This window comes from Carcharodon carcharias, chromosome 4 (genome assembly GCF_017639515.1).
Source record: "Carcharodon carcharias isolate sCarCar2 chromosome 4, sCarCar2.pri, whole genome shotgun sequence".
NCBI classification, from domain to species: Eukaryota; Metazoa; Chordata; class Chondrichthyes; order Lamniformes; family Lamnidae; genus Carcharodon; species Carcharodon carcharias.
The window spans coordinates 51800768-51819662 of NC_054470.1; the positions used below are offsets into that span (position 1 = coordinate 51800768).

Sequence of the window (18895 nt, forward strand, 5' to 3'; positions counted from 1 at the left end):
ACATAAATACTGGAAATCTAACATATGAGCAGAAAGTGCAGAAAATATAAAACACCTCATATCAGCCTCTGAAAAAAAAGTTGACATCTTGGAGGCAAACTTTCTTGGAACTGACCAGCTGATGAAGGGTCTCCACCTTGAGATACAAACCTCAATTCTTCCTGTTTTCTGATGTTGGCAGTCCCGCTGTGGATTTCCAGCATGTTCACATGTAATTATCGGTGAACCTGATCTGAATTTTACTCACCTTTCCCCATTTGACTTTACTTGGTATCGCTTTTTAAGAGCTTACCATGAGACAGGAAATCAATGTGTGAAATTCCTCATCAATAACTTCAGCAAAATAGTGCACCTAAGTGCTGAACAGGATTTCTCTCTTTGCAGCCATGCTATCTTTTATAAAAATAATTAACAACATTAAGCATCTCACCCGTCAGATAAAGAATCTAACTATGATCAAAACACATATTTTACCATTCCACTTCACAGCTAGGTTTACCAAATGTTCAAACAGGCTGAAATGAGTGTCATGTTTCACTGAGTTTGACATTATTAATTTATGGAACTGATAAGCCTACACCTACATTTAGCACAATTTAGCCGCTGGCCAATGCTCTGGCTTGTAGAGAGATCAGGGACATATTGGACAAGATTTTCGGGTCATTGGGTGGGCGGGCACAGAAGTGGCTGGGAAGTGGCCCGCAGCCAGCGATTGGCCCCCAATTAATAGCCAGCCAGTGTGAAACATGTGCTGAAAGGCTCAGCGCTGCTGTGGGGATGGGGGGGGGGGGAAAACAAGCGCTGAAGTCAGCACAGGCACGGGGGAGCGCGCAATAAAGCTCCCTGAAGGCAGAGAGCTGCCCCAAGTAGCCGAAGTATTTTAAACCCTTAAACGAAGATTTTAAAATCCCAGAAAAAAATTCCACCCATGAGAATCACTCACCTAAACATGTTGATGATAAAAATTCTGTCCAAACATTTCTATTTTTAAAAAAATTATCGGAAACCTCATCCCGCCCTTGGATGAGGTTTCCTCAAAAATCCAAAGGCCGCCTGGCCAATTCACCCACCCGCTAACCGTAAAGTTGGACGGGCAGTGAAAAATAGTAGTTAATTCATTGATTAATGGTCTTAAAAGGCCCCTTTATTGTCAGCGGTTGTGCTGCCGACTCTCGCGCACACCTACCTACAAAATATTGCGCAAGTGCGTGATGACGTCAGGACACTTGCCCGACGGCATCATGCGCTATTTTATGCCTGATCGGGTTGGGTGTGTGCCCGCCTACAGGATGTAAGATCTGCCCATCGAATTGAAAACCTGAAATGACTGTATTGCAATGGCACAGCAAACCAGAGGCTGAACACATTCCAGCACAGTGTTTGGCACAGCTTCAATCCTTCAGAGCCCAAACCTCTTCCTTCAGAGGTGACAAGAAACCAAAAGCAAAACCAAAAAAAAGTCAACAGAGTGCCTTCACACAGTTCCAGATGGCCAGCTGCATTTGCGATGGCCTGTTTAGGGTGTCTGTACTGCCTTGTAAGCTACACTGGGAAAACACCAAAACTGACACCATTGATCGCAAATGCCTCAATGGCCTTGTCACACACTACCTTCAGAGCTGGGCCAGACCCAAGACCCAGCTGGCTCTTGTATCCAATACCCTCTGCACTACGATGCCTCATTCTTCCAGTCATAGGTGGCAGCATCTACAATTCTGAACTTTGGAATTCTCCTTTTAAATCTCTCCACTTAGCTAACTCACCCAGAAATGGTACAAAACCTACCTCGTCAACGCTAACTTTGGTCATCTCCTTTATCTCTCCTTCCAAGTTTAACATATTCTGCTGCTGCTAATGACGCTGCACCCTGCACATCTGATATGGCATAGAATATCTTTTTATTAACATAAAAGCTCCAGAAGACTCTCGCACAATGAAGTGATTGGCCTTTTTTTATATATCTATTCCTTATTACTATTTTTTTTCCTCTCTTAATACAATGGGTGAGATTTTAACTCACTCAAAACCTATCCACTTGCACGGAGTTAAAATTGGGCCCTATTTCTCCATAAACCATCTTTTAAACATTATTCTCCTGTAAACTGTCTTACTGAATGAGAGCACAATAAATGTAGCTGCATGTACTCACCAGGGCGACCAAAATGGTAGCAGGGACTTTTCAAAGCAAACTGTTCCTGACTGAAACCTTCTGACAGCGAACCTCCTTCCCTTCATAACTTGTCAAAACACCAAAATACATATAACGCCATGGGAAAGTCCAGACTTGGCCCTTGTCACAATTAAAATCTCCAAGGACTGAATTTTTCAGATGGCGGTGTCTCACTTCCCAACATCTGAAGGGCTGGTGGGGAACACATTTCTGCAGACTCTGAGTGCCCCGCAGCCATTTCACGCTCAAATGAGTATTATGATGCTGCAGACGAGACTTCTGCCCCTCACTCGGAGGAAGTCCCAACTTAAAGAGCTGCTGGCCAATCACCAGTCCCTGCAGCGATAAGTGCTGCAGTGGATTGGTGAAAAAAAACGCAAGAGGACCTCTGAGATGAAGCCTGAGCACCGGAGGCACAAGTAAATTTAAAGGGTCCCAGGGTGGGGAGGGTAAGGAAGGCCTGGTTGAAGTGAGGGAGAGGGGTGGAGTGGGGGTGGTGGAGCGCGTAGGGCGTGATTGGGGTCTCGGAGAGGCCAGGTGGTGGGGGGAGGTGCGGAGGCCACCAGACCTTTTGGGGAGAGGGGGTGGGGAGGCGCCCAACTTCAGAAGGGGGCTTCTGATGAAGGCGACACCCCCGCCTTCCCACCCAAGATCAAACCCCTTTGAATTTATGGCTTCCCCACACAACTGCAATCCTCCCGCCAGCCTAAAAATTGAGGCTTGGTGGGACACGGCTCTTAAGGGCCTCAATTAAGGCAAAGGCGGGCTTCTTGTCCGAGGTCTTGTCCAACCAGTGTAAAATTACTGTGTAGCTGGGACCAGTGGGAATCTGGAGGGAATCCCATCCCTTCAATTTCACACTCCTCACCCTCTCTGCCTAAAACCCTGCCAGTGGGTGGGGGGGAGGGTTGTAAAATTCTTGCCCAAGTCATTCCATGCTGCCAACAACCAGCTGGACAAATCCTATCAGACAACTATCCATGCTAGAATTATTTCTAGTTCCACTCAGTTGTTAACAGAATTAAAGCACAAAACAAAATCTCAGCAGAGGCAGTGAATAAAATAAATTTTTGTTGCTGTACAATAAGTCAATACCAACAAGATGTCCTTTAAGGAAGGAAATCTGCTGTCCTTACCTGGTCTGGCCTATATGTGACTCCAGGCCCATGGCAATGTGGCAGACTCTTAAATGCCCTCTGAACAATGGCAGTTAGGGATGGGCAATAAATGCTGGCCTAGCTAGCGATGCCCACATCTCATGAACGAATAGAGAAAAAAAGATCAAGCTACCATCAGACACATGCTCTGATTCCTCTTGTACTGCACAGTCCAGGTTGCAAAAAAAAAATAAAGATCAAGAAGATAAAATAAACCATCAAGGAAGTATTGACACACATTTAGGAAGGGGGCTTGGAGCTAAGTGGACAAGCACATTGAAACGGAAAAGTATTAACTGACCCAACACTATATCTTTACCACCACCAAGACAATGTACGTCTACCTCCATAATATTGCTCATCTCTGCTCCTGCCTCTGTTCATCTGCTGCTGAAACTCGCAACCACACATTTATCATACCTCAGCTTGAAAACTGACCTCCTGGACAGCATCCCACCTTGCATATTTGGTAAAACTGAGCTCATCCCAAACTCTGCTGCCCATATCCAAAGTCACAAGTCCTGTTCAATCATCACCCTTTTGTTCGTTGATCTCTATTGGCTCCCCATCCGGCAACACCCTGATTTTAAAATACCTTTTTAAAAAAAATCCCACCATTGCCTTGCCCCTCCCTATCTCCGTAACCACCTCCAGCCTTACCCACCTGACCCCCCCTCCCCCCGAGATACCTCCGCTCCTTAAATTCTGGCCCTTTGAACAGCCCTCATTTTAATCGTTCCGCCATTGGTATCTGTGCTTTCAGCTGCCAAGGCTCCCCTTAAACACGTACAATTTTCTATCACTTTTGCCTCCTTTAAGATGTTCCTTAAAACATTCCCATCTGACCAAACTTTTAGTTACCTATCTTAATATCTCCTTATGTGGCTCAGTATCAAATTTTGTTTGGTATTATTCCTGCAATGCTTTACTACATTAAAATGTATAATATAAATAAAAGTTGTTGTTATAATTCTATGACATCCTTCAAAATGCATAAAATACTCTTCCCTTGGAAAACAGTGCGAAAAATTCGCCAGGTTGCAATTGATTGCTCCTTCCTTGGCCATAACTATTTTTATTCCAACTGATCAGGTGATTATTCCAATACAGCAGGAGGATTTTATGGGCTCCCATTTCCCACACAACTGGGGGTTCCAACCACACCCACCAAACCTAAATGCCCCACTATCAGCCTAGTGTCCAGCATTGAAGCGCCAGTCCCTGCTCACTAGAGTTGTCTGGACCAGGTTTCAAACCTTGCACCCTCTGACTCAGACCTACAACTAAGCTAAAGACTCACTCACATACAGTTCCTTAATGACACAAGTCTAGGAATGCAGCTTTCAGCAAACTCAAAACCGGCAAAGGCTGTGTGTGCTCTTATTGTCTACTGAATCATGTACTGTAGCAGGACAGTCAATTTGCCAGCTGAATCCTACCAGTTCATGTACAGTTTAAAATCGGATTCAAGGCAGATCTACACTTGAATTTTTGTTTAATACTAATTTGCAAACTATGCTTATAACGTACACCACAGTACATACTGAAGGATCAAGCCTTCTTGCAAAAAGTAAACAATAAACTGCCCCAGAACAGTGGATGCTGCCACATTCTCCACTGGTAGAAGATTAAGGCACCATAAGCATAAGACTGCAGAGCTCCTAATCAAACCTTGGGGCATATCTTTGCACATTCCCTTGAGTGGAAATTCACAGAGAGCCTGCCAGACAGAATAGGTGCTTCAGCCTGACTTCGATATTGATATTATTTCATTTGTTTTCTGCTACTACCATATGAAAGAAGAACAACATCCAGCTATAACTATTTAAGGATCTCTATCCCCAAATATAAACTTGTTCAGTTCTGAACCAAGTGCATTGCTATTTCGCCAATGTCTTTCATCTTGGATACCACAAAATTCATCCAAAAGTCCAAAAACTAGGTTTGAAGATACCATTCTGCACTAAAGAACTACATATGACAGTCAATACTAACGCAATTTTGTAAAACCTAATGTAACAGGATGGATTTTAACTCCACTTCCCCAACTGGAACCATTCAGATATGGAATTGAATTGGGAGCTTCCTCTATCGTTCCTGACCTGTTTATGGTGGTCATCATTCAAACTGCTGACTTTTTGGCTTCCAGAATCCCAGATATCGTGGCTATGAGAGACTTAAATAGGTTTTCTTTCATTAATTTTTAAATGGAACCTCGGAGACAATGAGAAGCAGGAGTGACCTTGAGCCTCTCTGTCTCAAGTCACCCATCCCCCAAGTGCAATCATCTCTGACACCACACCTAACCAGCACCCGCTCCCACCAACCTACCTACAACCACTACCTCCTGATTAACCTGACTGTTTCTGTGGATCTTCAGTTGTGATCTACCATTTCACAAATTTCCACTTCCCACCACAAAACGCAGGTGCGGGCCAGTAGGTTATTTGTAGTCTGAGAGATTGTGGGAGACCCAGAAAACTAGGCCGCATTCAAGAACAAACTTTTCCTCTGCAGTTTAAACAGGGATGGAGTTTATGTCAGGGACTGAGGACATTGGCTTTGGACTCCTCAATGTTTAGCAGGAGGAAGTTTCTGCTTTTCCAGTACTAGATATTGGACAAGCAGTCTTGGCAATTTGAAGACAGTGGAGAGGTCATGTGCGTTGTTAGCGTACATGTGAAAAATGAAGCTTTTGGATGATGTCATCGAGGGCAACATGTAGGTGAGAAATAGGAGAGAACCAAGGTTAGATCCTTGGGGAACACTAGAGATAATGATACGGGAGTGGGAAGAAAAACTGTTGATGGTGTTCTCTTGCTATGAGTAGATAGATAAGAATAGAAACAAGCATGTGCAATCCCAACCAGCTGGATGACAGTGGAGAGGTGTTGCAGGAGAATGGTGTGGTCAACCATGTCAAAGGCTACAGACAGGTTGAGAAGGAAGAAGAGGAATAGTTTACCTTTATCACAGTCACCTAAAATGTTGTTGGTGACTTTGAAAAGAGCTTTTTCGGTACTTTTGAAGGAATTCAAACATGGAGTTCAGGAAAGAGGGTCATGGATTTGGGAGGTGACAACATGTTGAAAGACTTTGTAGAGGAAAGGTGACTTGGAAACAGGGCAGCTGTTTTCAAGGATGAAGGGGTCAAGGATTGGTCTTTGAGGAGAGGGGTGAGGAAGACAGATTTGAAGAAAAGTGGGATAGTACCTGAGGGGAGAGACTTAGTGGCAATATCAGCTAACATGGGAGTCAGGAAGAGAAGTTCAGTTGTCAGCAGTTTAGCGGGAATAGGGTCGAGGGAGCAGAAGCAGGAGTTGGGCCATCAACAAGATGAGCTCAGAGAATGGATGGGGGGAGATAGGAGAGAAACAGGAGAAAGATGCAAGTTCAGGGCTAGGGCAGGAACTAATCTTAGAAGAAGCTTGGCTTAGAGGGCTAGGGAAAGGAAGAAAGAAGGCAGAAGGAGCTGTTTGGATGGTCTCACTCTAGTACCAAAGAAATCCTTGAGCCCCTGACATTTGTTGAAGGTGAGAGCGGTTTAAAACAACGGTTTGCAGTAGAGAAAAGAAACCAGGGGTCATCGTTGCAGAGTTATCTGATTGATGCATTAGCTATTATCTCCTACACTGCCTCTTGTTGTGAAGTCTTTGCATCTACTGGGACCTGACATTAGTTTAGGAATGACTCAGATGTTTGGCACACTTAATATTAGTGAACAGTTTTTGAGAGCTTCAGCTTACAATGGTCATCAGTTAGGGACAAGGTCCAAATCAAGTTTTAAAAATTAAAAAACAAAACATATGTTTACATATTGAAGTGGTTGTAAACATGCCATTTACAGAAGCCCATATTGATCCAAAGATCCTAAAGCAAATAATGCCTTTGCACCAATAAAAACACCTAAACTAAGAGATCCATTTCAGCAGATAATGACTTCTTGAGATAAAAGCAAAAAACTACAGATGCTGAGAATCCAAAACAGAAACAGAAATACCTGGAAAAACTCAGCAGGTCTGGCAGCATTGGCGGAGGAGAGCACAGTTGACGTTTTGAGTCCTCATGACCTTTCAACAGCATTGATATGAGGACTGCTTGAGTACTGGTCACACCTTACATGTTAACACAGGGCCAGTCATTTGATTGTTTTAGTACTTCCAGCCTGCAGTAGGTCATTACTTTGGGAACACAAAATAAACCGCAGGTTAAAATGCAGGGAAGCAGCCATCAGGGAAGGACTGTGGGTTGCTCTTACAGTGCTGCCATTTTTCTTTTCTGCCTGTAGAGCCTGCAAGGTCCCAAGGCCCTTGGTCAGGATTAAGCCATTTAGTAGGATGGCCTGATATTGAGCAGTGTGTCATCCAAGAACAATTCTTACACAGGTCTGAACGTATCAGTACCAGGACCAGAAGTGCAATATCACTTAAGCAAATTTTCAGAAGTCAATTGTTCTGGCATCATAATGCCTTGAATGGGTAAACATAAAGTTTAACGTGGTACTCAAAACACAGACAGGAAAATTTTAGATTCAGCCAAAAATGGGAGGATTGTGAGCACCAAACAATTCAACATGGCTGCAAAATAACTCACTAGAGGACATACAGGTTCAAGTTATTACATCACATCTAGATATTATGGGCTGAATTTTCATCCCAAGACAGAGGTGGGTTTGGTGGCAAATGTGCCGGTCTGCAGGCCTGTTCAAAGTCTCCGGCCTATTTTCAGGAAGGTGGCTTCTGGGGTTGAGCTCTTAATTGGCGGCCTTCTCAAAAATTTCCTCCAGGGTCCTGCTGCGGACATTTCTGGGTTCTCGACCCGGAGTTCGGCCTGGTATCAGGATCAGGACCCTGGAACTAAAATGCTGTTCCATAGCTATGACACCATCTAGAGTACTGTCAGAACAGAGGGAACATGCCCTTAATCAATACTCACCATTAAGTGATTTAAACTGAAGTAGCACGCTGCTGTATCCCACTGTAATGAGAAAGGCTTGTTTCCCCACACGACAGCTTTCTGTCTCACGGTTCATGGAACATTTGAATACACACACTCCATTTCCTGAAAGAAACAAAATCTTATATCAAAACATATCCTTGGTTCCCATTTAGTTTGCATCTTGTGCTATGGCGCCAGCTGTATATTCAAGTTCTTTTTAACTTCTTAAATTTATGACAGTGTCAGCTACATTCTGTTCCTTCCACAAAACCAACTGCAGTGCACAAACAGCATTTCTAAATGGGCAAACAGAATGTGTGTTGTTGTCATGTGTAATTCTGAGTTTACGGATGCTTTGGAATCATCGTTTCCATGTGTGCATAAGCATGAGGCATATTTCTGGGCACCAGTGACGTCCTGGCTCAGCTGATGTAGTTGTGGAGTCACAATAAAATCTGCTTGTAAGGCTCAATTGGCAGTTTTAAATAAGTTAAGAAGCATATAGCTTTGAAATTATGAAAGGGTTCAATAAGGTATACGTAGAGATGATGCTTCCAACCTTTCAGGAAGACCAAAACCAGGGGTTTACAAAATATATTTTTAAAAATTTAATTCATTCACAGAGTGTAGGAATTCGAAATCGCAGCCAGCAATATTCATTTTCCATTGCAGCTGGCTTGGTTTGAAAATTGTACTCTGCAAACCCCAACTATCTATGAAACTCACGTTCACCAATGTCAATAGATTACATTTGACAGAACCTTTAAAATCTCTCCGTCCATCATCACGAGAGGAGCTGGTTTTCTTTCATTGAAATTTTCACTGGCTTCTGCAAACCTTTCAGATTTTCTAACTGATAACTGAACAGAGCCGATCTGGTGGTCTGTATGTTACCTAGTTCACAGGCACCACACAGCTACTGACAAAAGTACGACAGCTGTGTGTTTCCTCTTCTTACTTTGACACATGACAAATAACTGAGGGAATCTGGCTAACAAACTATCGTTCAAGAGTTCAACAGCCTGTTGTCACACTCTATTCATCATTAAAATGCCTCAGGACTAAAATAACATTGTGATTTGCTGCTTTTCCCTCTAGACCCACCCCATAATGCAACCAAATCCCTCCATACTATTGTGAAGAGGCATAGCCCTACAAATACTTCCTTAAAAGACAATGAACTGACCATCTTGTAGAAGTTTTGTGAAAATATTACATGCATTGCATAAGTTACATAAGTTAACATGTACAAATAAGGTACCGAAGATATCACACATGCCAATCCTATAACTGGAAATGAACAGCTGTTAATTGGTTTCAACTATGCTCTTGGTAGCTTCAGTTAATACGGATTAATAGAGCTTCCCGATGGCTTCGCAGTTCAGTACGCCATCTGGCATAGTAATGAACCACAGCCAGGAGAACCCGAAATTCAAAGGCCTATGCTATGGACCAACAAACAAAATCAACTAGTGAATAACAAAGCCATAGAGATCAGCAACGACCCCGGTTCAAAGTAAAGTGCTGAGTAAGCTGATCTCAGTTAAGACAGCATTAAAGAAGTTAAAAATTGGCTTTGCTATCCCCAGATTAGGGAGGGAAGTTTAGCCAGCGTTCCTGTTTGTGATTACTACCTATTGTTGAGCCCAGTGCATGAATGTTGGGTGAGCACAGGATTAGGATCAGACCCAACTGTGATGTCACCATGCAACTGAATAGCTGCTTAAGCTTACACACGAGGAGGGAGAACTTGATGAGGGGGTACTAAATGCCCATGAAACCATAACTCGCTAAGGAGTCAACACAGGAGAAAACTAGAAGAAGGGGAAATTTACAAATGAAACAATTAACAAGGATGTTAATGAAGATTCTTCCTGCTAATAATGTTAGTGAAAAAGTCAGCGTGAGTAAAATAAAGAGCATGAGAAATTAGGATTAATGTACAGAACATCATGTCTGGTCTGCTAACTCCCACACTCAAATTCTTGATATGCAGTTATGACATACAGAGTTCCACTTTGGCAATTTTGTAAGTCTGCCTCCAGACTTTTACTCCCTATTTGGCTCATGTTATACCTGACCTGAGAGTGCTTGAGCCTGACACGGAGCCCAACATTGGAAAGTGTTTCAATTACTGGCACTTGTATTCACTCAATGGGGTGAAAGAGTCACTCAATAAAACTTAAGAACAGACATCTGAAATTGAACTATTCTATATCTTTTAAATCATTCCAATCAGAGCTGGCATTTAATAAGATTTTATCTATTTTTAATCCAGTAGTTTTCATCAAGCATAGTGTTACAGACAGGAGGGGATTTAATTTAAACATACCTAGTTTCTTCTCTCACACCCATCCATAAACAGAAAGGGGTTCTGATATGCTTCCCCTTTTATAAGTGGTGGTGTATTTCCCAACCCATTGGTTTTGGTGTGATCCAATTTCTATTAACAACCCCAAAGCAAACTTGAGATAGGATGAACTCAAAAGGGATTTGTTTATTTGCACACTCTCTAACACACAAAGGGTGATTGGGTTGGGGGGGTGTGTGGTGTTGGTACATAGCTCCCCTATGCATTCATATAGTAAAAGAGGGATAGATATAGAAAGATTACAGGGCAAAGTCTACAGAGAGAAGAATTGATTCACTTGAGTCCAGAATCCAGAGTCAAATTCCAATGGTGTATTCCTTCACAGAGATCAGCAGGCTGAACTAATTCTGGATGATTCACTTTTCCAGCAGAGTTGACTTCTACGATGAGATAGGCACACAAAGTTGAATCAGTCTTGTAGGCAATGGTAAAGAAGTTCCACTGGAAACAGTGTAGATGGGGCCAGGCATTCCAACCTGAACAGGGCCTCATTCTGTGCTGCTACTTGGTAGATGGAAAGATGGCAGACTGAGCTTTTCAGATCCGCAAGGCAATATTACCGGTTCCACCAGCTGTCACATGTCACATGACTCCCACTTTTCCACTTTGGCTTTGACAAAGGGGGTGTATCCCTTTGTCTAGGTCCTTTGTCCTAGCAGAGGAATTGGCACTGGTTGGCCAGGCCTGGATTATAAAATGTAGATGGTCTCTGTATAGTTCCCTTTGAATTTAATCTCTGCAGCTCACATGGGGTCTTCAGAGATAACGACTTGTGATGTGGGGGTTTGGAGCTGTACAACAATTATGGGGTTAAAATGATTCTCGAACATTAAGCTTATTAGGTGCAAAGCAACAAAGCAATTTTTTTGCAGATGTGTGAGTGACATCTTGCTGAGTGATTGGTGCTTAGCACCCACTTTGATCCAGCAGCTCTGTTCTGGACAGACCTGCTCAGTACTGATGTGATTTCCACAACTGAGAACAATGGATCCAACCAAGATGCCCTATCCCTGGCTCCAAAGTTGACCTTTATATAAAAGATTTCTCTCCTTCCATGACAGGGACGTTGTCTTGGGCATTTGGTTGTGACAATGGCCTCCTCCATTTCTTAATTAGATTACATGAAGGTGGTTATCCTGTGTTCATTGTTGTGACGTCCTGAATTCCAGTCCTTCTAATGGTATCAAGTCTGTTGTGATCATAACACAATTAGAATAGTATATAAACTGCTTGAAACTCTGTATTGTTGGAAAAGTCTCCTGGTTTACCAGTAGAGATCGTCTCCCCACTGGTGTAAAAAATAATGCTTGATGTTTGAACGAAAGAGCCTGTGTTGAGTGTTGCTTTAAAATACTCCACAATGGAGGTGCAAAAACCTCTTTGATACTGCCAAATAGCCCCTTTTGTTCAGGGGCACAGCCAGACATAGCTTCAGCCATTTCAAAAGGTCATTGCCCAGTTTTTCACATTTTGGAAATTAGCCATAAGGATACACGATATATTTTTATAATATACATGTTAGGTCTTAGCCCCCTGACAGTAGTTGACAATAGTTTTATGGTTCGGACTGCAAGGCTCCTGACTGGCCCAGGTTTTGCATGTTGTCTCAGTCTGGCAGAAACTAACAGTGGCAGAACAACTCAAAAGGAAGGCTGACCTCTGAAGGAAAGTATAACTTGAGTGAACACCAGTTTAGCTTGAATACAGCTCAGGCAAATTACTTGGAATAGAAGTACCAGTTATCAGTGAAACAGGCAGTATCAAAGTTGATGAATTTACTCTAATGGCAGCTCAACAGTCTTTAAAGTGTAATGGTCAATAGATTTTTCATCAGAACCATCACCAGTATCACCGCTATTAACAACCCTTTGATCTTTTGTTTATGGCATCTTTCGCAATCTCTCCTTTGCCTCCACCTATCATTGGCCTTCTATCCAGCTTCACCTGTCCCAGCCCCCTTAAACAGTATATATTTCACCACATTTCTACTGCTCTTTAGCTCTGAAGAGTCATATGGACTCGAAATATTAACCTCTGTCTTTCTCTCCACAGATGTTGTCAGACCTGCTGAGCTTTTCCAGCATTTTTTGTTTCTATTTCAGATTTCCAACATCTGCAGTATTTTGCTTTTTTATCCAAGCGATAGACAGAATCAAGTAATTCCACAACCAATGGATCAGTTCTTCGCTCTGCAGTCCTGCCACATCCTGTTGTGAATGGAGGTGAAGAATTAAACAACTCACTGGAGGAGGAGGCTCCAGAAATATCCCCATCCTCAATGATAGAGGGGCCCAGCACAGAAGTGCAAAAGACTGAAGCATTCACAACATTTTTCAGCCAGAGGTGCCAAGAGGATGATCCATCTCGGCCTCCTCTGGAGGTCCCCAACATCACAGATGCCAGTCTTCAGCCAATTCAATTGACTCCACGTGATATCAAGAAACGGCTGACAGGCACTGGATACTGCAAATGTTATGGGCCCTGACAATGTTCCGGCAATAGTACTGAAGACGTGTGCTCCAGAACTTGCTGTGCCCCTAGCCAAGATGTTCCAATACATCTACAACACTGGCATCTATCCAGCTATGTGGAAAATTGCCCAGGTATGTCCTATACACAAAAAACAGGACAAATCCAACCTGGCCAATTACTGCCCTATTAGCCTACTCTTGATCATCAACAAAGCAATGGAAGGGGCCATTAACAGTGCTATCAAGTGGCACTTGCTTAGCAATTAGCTGCTCACTGATGCTCAGTTTGGCTTCTGCCAGGGTCACCCAGCTCCTGACCTCATTACAGTCTTGGTTCAAACATGGACAAAAGAGCTGAACATCAGAGGTGAGGTGAGTGTGATTGCCCTTGACATCAAGGCAGCATTTGACAGTGTGGCATCAAGGAACCCTAGCAAAACTGGAGTCAATGGCAATCAGGTGGAAAACACTCCACTGGTTGGGGTCATATCTAGCACAAAGGAAGATGGCTATGGTGGTTGGAGATCAATCATTTCAGCTCCAGGACATCACTGCCGGAGTTCCTCAGGATAGTGTCCTCAGCCCAACCATCTTCAGCTGTTTCATCAATGACCTTCCTTCCATCATAAAGCCAGAAGTGGGGATGTTCACTGATGATTGCACAATGTTCAGCACCATTCGCGACTCCTCAGATACTGAAGCAGTCCATATTCAAATGCAGTCAGACCTGACAATATCCAGGCATGGGCTGACAAGTGGTAAATAACATTTACTCCAGACAGGTGCCAGGCAATGACCATCTCCAACAAGAGAGAAACTAAACATCGCCCCTTGATATTCAATGGCATTGCCTTCGCTGAATATCCCACTATCAACATTCTGAAAGTTACCAATGACAGGAAACTGAACTGGACTAGCCATAAAAATATTGTGGCTACAAGAGCAGGTCAGAGGCTAGGAATCCTGCGGCAAGTGACTCACTTCCTGACTTCCTAAAGCCTGTCTACCATCTACAAAGCACAAGTCAGGAGTGTGAGGGAATATACTCCACTTGCCTGGATGAGTGCAGCTCCAACAACACTCAAGAAGCTCGACACCATCCAGGACAAAGCAGCCTGCTTGATTGGCACCCCTTCCACAAACATTCGCTCCCTCCACTACCGACGCACAGTAGCAACAGTGTGTATCATCTACAAGATGCACTGCAGAAGCTCACCAAGGCTCATTAAGTTCCTTCCAAACCCCCTACGGCTGCCATCTAGATGGACAAGGGCAGAAGATAGATGGGAACATCACCACCTGCAAGTTCCCCTCCAATCCACACACTATCCTGACTTGGAAATATATCACCGTTCCTTCACTGTCACTGCGTCAAAATCCTGGGACTCCCTTCCTAACAGCACTGTGGGTGTACCTACACCACAGGGACTGCAGCAACTCAAGAAGGCTGCTCACTACCACCTTCTCAAGGGCAATTAGGGATGGGCAATAAATGCTGGCCTAGCCAGTGATGCCCACATACCATTAAATGAATTTTTAAAGAAGTATTTTTAGTTGTTTCTGAGAGATGTTATAAGGTGCTAGATGAATGCAAGCCTGTCAGTATACGAACTCACTTCAGTCTTCGTTCACATTTTTGGGCCATCAGAACTACAAATTCAAAGCTTCTTTTGTGCCATAGTTCAGTATGTTGCTTTCACGTAGCACAAAAATTTGCCAAAGTGCAACATAATCTGGATGGGCTGAGGGTGAAAGTAGATTGTACACTTGCTGGTTATTGTGACTAAATATAAAACTGCTGCCAATAATCTTATCCCACCATGAAAGGAAAACGATCAAGAAAGATTATCCACCTCATGTCCAATAAAATATCAGGCAGCAGAGTTACCCTTGGGCTACATTCCTCAGAGCAAATAAAGCAAGACCAGTATTCATGAACGAGTTTGCAAAAAGCAGTTTCCATTGCAATTGGAGCCAGGTTTGTCTCAGTTCACTTCGGATGAAAAAAAAACACACAGTACAGCCTAATTGTACATTTATTTTGTTAACAATCCTCTCTATGGATCTCACAAAACAGTTGCCTCTTAAAGCACCATAATTAAATACTTCCAGGGACTGAATTTACCTTCACAAATGTTAGCACATTTTCAGCACATTCTACTCTACTTTTTTGGCAAAAGTATCAAAGATAGGAATATCAAGGATTAATTGTCAAATATCTGCACTTATTTTTATTCACCTTCCTTTCCGTTCTCCTTTTATTATCCTCTGCTTTCTTGCCCTTGTGTTCCCCCCAAGTTCCCAATCATTCTACAGTAACATTTATAGGTAAACAGTTAAGTGTTCAATTGCTTTATTGACAGGTCACTGATGCCACTGTAAGCAAATGGAAAAAAAGCCTGAAGAATACATAAACTAATTGGCACAAACAATATAAAATTAAAGTGAACTAGGGAAATCTCTCAAAATTATTCCCAAGTAACTTACTTTCAGGATTTTCACCTACAAATCACTGGTATTTTTTAATATTCTTCTCAATAAAACCACTTTATTGTATGACTTAGTGTTTAAAAACATAAAGGGCGGTGGTGATGCCTGTGCCAGAGTTTCCTTACAACAGTGATGAAATTGCAATGCTGCCATTGTCTGCCTAATATTAAAATATCAACATAGATAAAGATGCATCAAAGATTTGGACATCTCTTTCATTTCATGCTGACTGCATCATCGCTACACCTGGCGCATAACCTGTAAACTAATTATTTTTTTAAAAAACAAAATGATTCATCTTACCATATTCATACCCTTAGCTCTTTCCAATCAATACTGGCAAAACAGAAAACCAGTATATCACACTTCATCATAAAGATAAATTTTTTTGGCCACCCCTGATTTGAGGATGTTGTCTCTTCAGGACCATGAGTTTCTGCCATGGGTCTTCATGTGACTTAACAGGCCGATTCTTGACCCACAGATCTTTGGGCACATGGGGAAGGACATCCCATGTGGTAATGGGATCTGGAGTGCAGGATTTGCTTCCTGTTCTTTCTTTCTCTGTCTCATCATTTTGGCATTGAAACTCAAAGTATGCTCCTGCTTGATGGACAAGTTATGGCTATTTTGAACAATTGGCAGCAAGCTCCTCTCAGTAACTAATGTCAATGCTGTTGTGCTTCAAGGAAGCTTCAGAGTGTCTTTGAAGCATTTTCTTTGTCCTCTCCGGACCATTTGGGATTTAGAGAACCAGACATTGTGGGGGAGATGGTTTTCAGCTATTCGGGCAGTGTCCAGTCCATCAAAATTGATTTTCCAGGAGTTTTGCCCGAGTGCTGGCTTCAAGAAGGACAGTAAACATTTGTTCAATGATCTGCCCGCTGAATTTGGAAAATATGATGGAGGCATTGCTGATGGAATTTCTCTAGCACTCTTATGTATTGACGAGCACAGTCCAGCTTTTGCTGTAGTATAGGAGCTTGATGATGACAACTGCTCTGGTCACTGCTAAGGGCAGGAGAAAGATAGGCAAACTGCAATGATTTCTTCATATCACACGTCGGTAAGCAGGTGCTTTGAATTATTTTTAACTTATGTGGTGGCATGGTTTCCTAATCCCTCAATTTGCGTGACCAATTTACAAATAATCTACAGTAAACTCACGGTATGATTAACTCAGAAGGTTAGTTTATTTCCTTTCAAAAATCTGGGGGAGGAGTGTCTCCCTCTCTCACACGGTCACGCAGTATTGGAGGGGCGTGGTGTGGAGATAGAAAAATGAAGATTAGTTCACATGATTTCTAGAGTCAGAGAAGTCAAAGTCCAGAGGGTGTTTCCTTCGTGGCGGGGTTCAGTTCTGATGAGTTTCTGGTTGGAGATAACAATACAAAAATCCTTGGAACAAACTATGCTGTAGCATGATGGGCTTTCTGTGCTTAGACTGCTTGGCAGGCAGGGATCAGAGGCTTTTAATATCACGCAGGCTTCGTGGAGTCGAGAGGTGGTAACCGATTGCTTTCTCAGCCAGGCTGCAGGAGTTCTGTGCAGTTGATGTTCAAGCAGCAGCAGTTTTCAAAGGCATGTAGAGATTTCAAAATGGTCACTCGAGTCATGTGACCTTCTTTCTCCACAATAAATTCCAAAAGAGATGTTTGCAGTGTCTGGAACTGGCTTATATTTCAGGACTGATAACATCCCAGTCATTAGGCATTTAGGAGTTCCCATACACATTGGAGGATCTCGTGTCAGGGAGCCATTGTCTAGGCAGACCCACTGACTCCGTTAGCAAGGTGAGCTTAGCAGATGCAAATGATATCACTTTGGTTTCCCTTTGAAATGGGCCTGAACAATCCCAGGTGTGATGTGAGTCTGTTAGCACCTCTGTAAGCATAACGAGTTTCAATGTGCCAGTCTCCTGGTTTTCATGATTATAAGGGGTCTGTACAATGTGAGAGACAACACAGGCTAAGAAAATAATTACTTTGTTCTTATAACTCCTGGAGGTAGCTCCCAGAGAAAAGGGCCAACCATGTGGTCATGTGACTTGTAGAAGCCATCTTTTTGGTTTGCAGGAAATCTATTTTTTTTTAAAGTGAGAAGAATAAGGTTCTGGCTTTCTTTTCATGTCCCAGGGACCCAACAATATTAAGGATTTTGTTGACTTGCAGAAGTCTTTGTTGCCAAACACTTGCTGCCATAGTTTGTAGAAGGCTACACTGGTGCAGCTGATTCTGGGTTGAATCTCCTTGCCTTTTGAGGGAGGTGGCTGTCAAAGTATGGGGAGCGTTCAACATATTCCAGAGTCCCTCCTTCAACATATATGGGGGGTGGAATATTTGGCTGACCAGGTGTGGGTAAATATATCAGTTTTGTTTTGGCAACCATCAAGGATGGGACGTGTTTCATGTATACACAGTTGAAGAACTCAAGAGTGGCTTTCAAATCTGATACAGAGAGGGCAATGATATTGCAGTTATCCACAAACTTTAGATCATGTATATTTATAGTTGTAGTGGGGTGTGTTGTATTGGTTGTTAATGGGTTAATTCTTGTCATTTAATATGCTATACATATACTGTGTACATCAACACAGAAAGTGATATAACATCACATGATTGGGTCTCATACGTCTTCCATGAGGTTGTAAGCCAAAGCAGTCAAACGTGTTCCAATAAATCTCCTCTTTCATGCACCTCTGCATATTCTTAAGTACTTTAACAATACCCAAAATATTGCATGGTGGCAGTGCATGAAAAATAGTAATGGAGAAGACTTCACCATTGTCCAAAAGCTTTGAGAAGGCTGCAGGTCTCAACCAAGCAGAAGCATGCAGGGCCAAAATGGCACTGGAGATTTACTGGATTTCACACCACATTGGGCCTTGCTGCAAAGGCATACAGTTAGCATGCCAGTATGCTATTATCAGTGATGAGTGGTTGTGCAGGCGATATCCTCATCACCCAGGGTATCGATGAGGAGAAAGCCATGTTTGATGAAGTGAGTTAAGAGTGACTGCCCTTGACATCAAGGCAGCATTTGACCAAATGTGGCATCAAGGAGCTGTAGCAAAACTGGAGTTAATGGGAATCAGGGGGGAAAGCTCTCCGCTGGTTGGAGTCATACCTAACAAAAAGGAAGATGGCTGTGGTTGTTGGAGGTCAGTCATCTCAGCTCAGGTCTTCACTGCAGGAGTTCCTCAGTATAGTGTCCCCGGCCCAACCATCTTCAGCTGCTTCATCAATGACCTTCCTTCGATCATAAGGTCAGAAGTGGTGATGTTCGCTGATGATTGCGC

The 18895-nt window shown here is 42.9% G+C and overlaps 1 protein-coding gene across 1 annotated transcript in view; it reads right to left on the bottom strand.

The window, feature by feature from the left end:
- carm1l (coactivator-associated arginine methyltransferase 1, like) overlaps positions 1-18895 on the bottom strand; it is a 124434-nt gene that overhangs the window by 91730 nt on the left and 13809 nt on the right. Inside the window, exon 2 of the mRNA XM_041185716.1 lies at positions 8263-8388. Coding sequence (XP_041041650.1) covers positions 8263-8388 — 126 coding nt within the window. The remainder of the gene's footprint in view (positions 1-8262; positions 8389-18895) is intronic.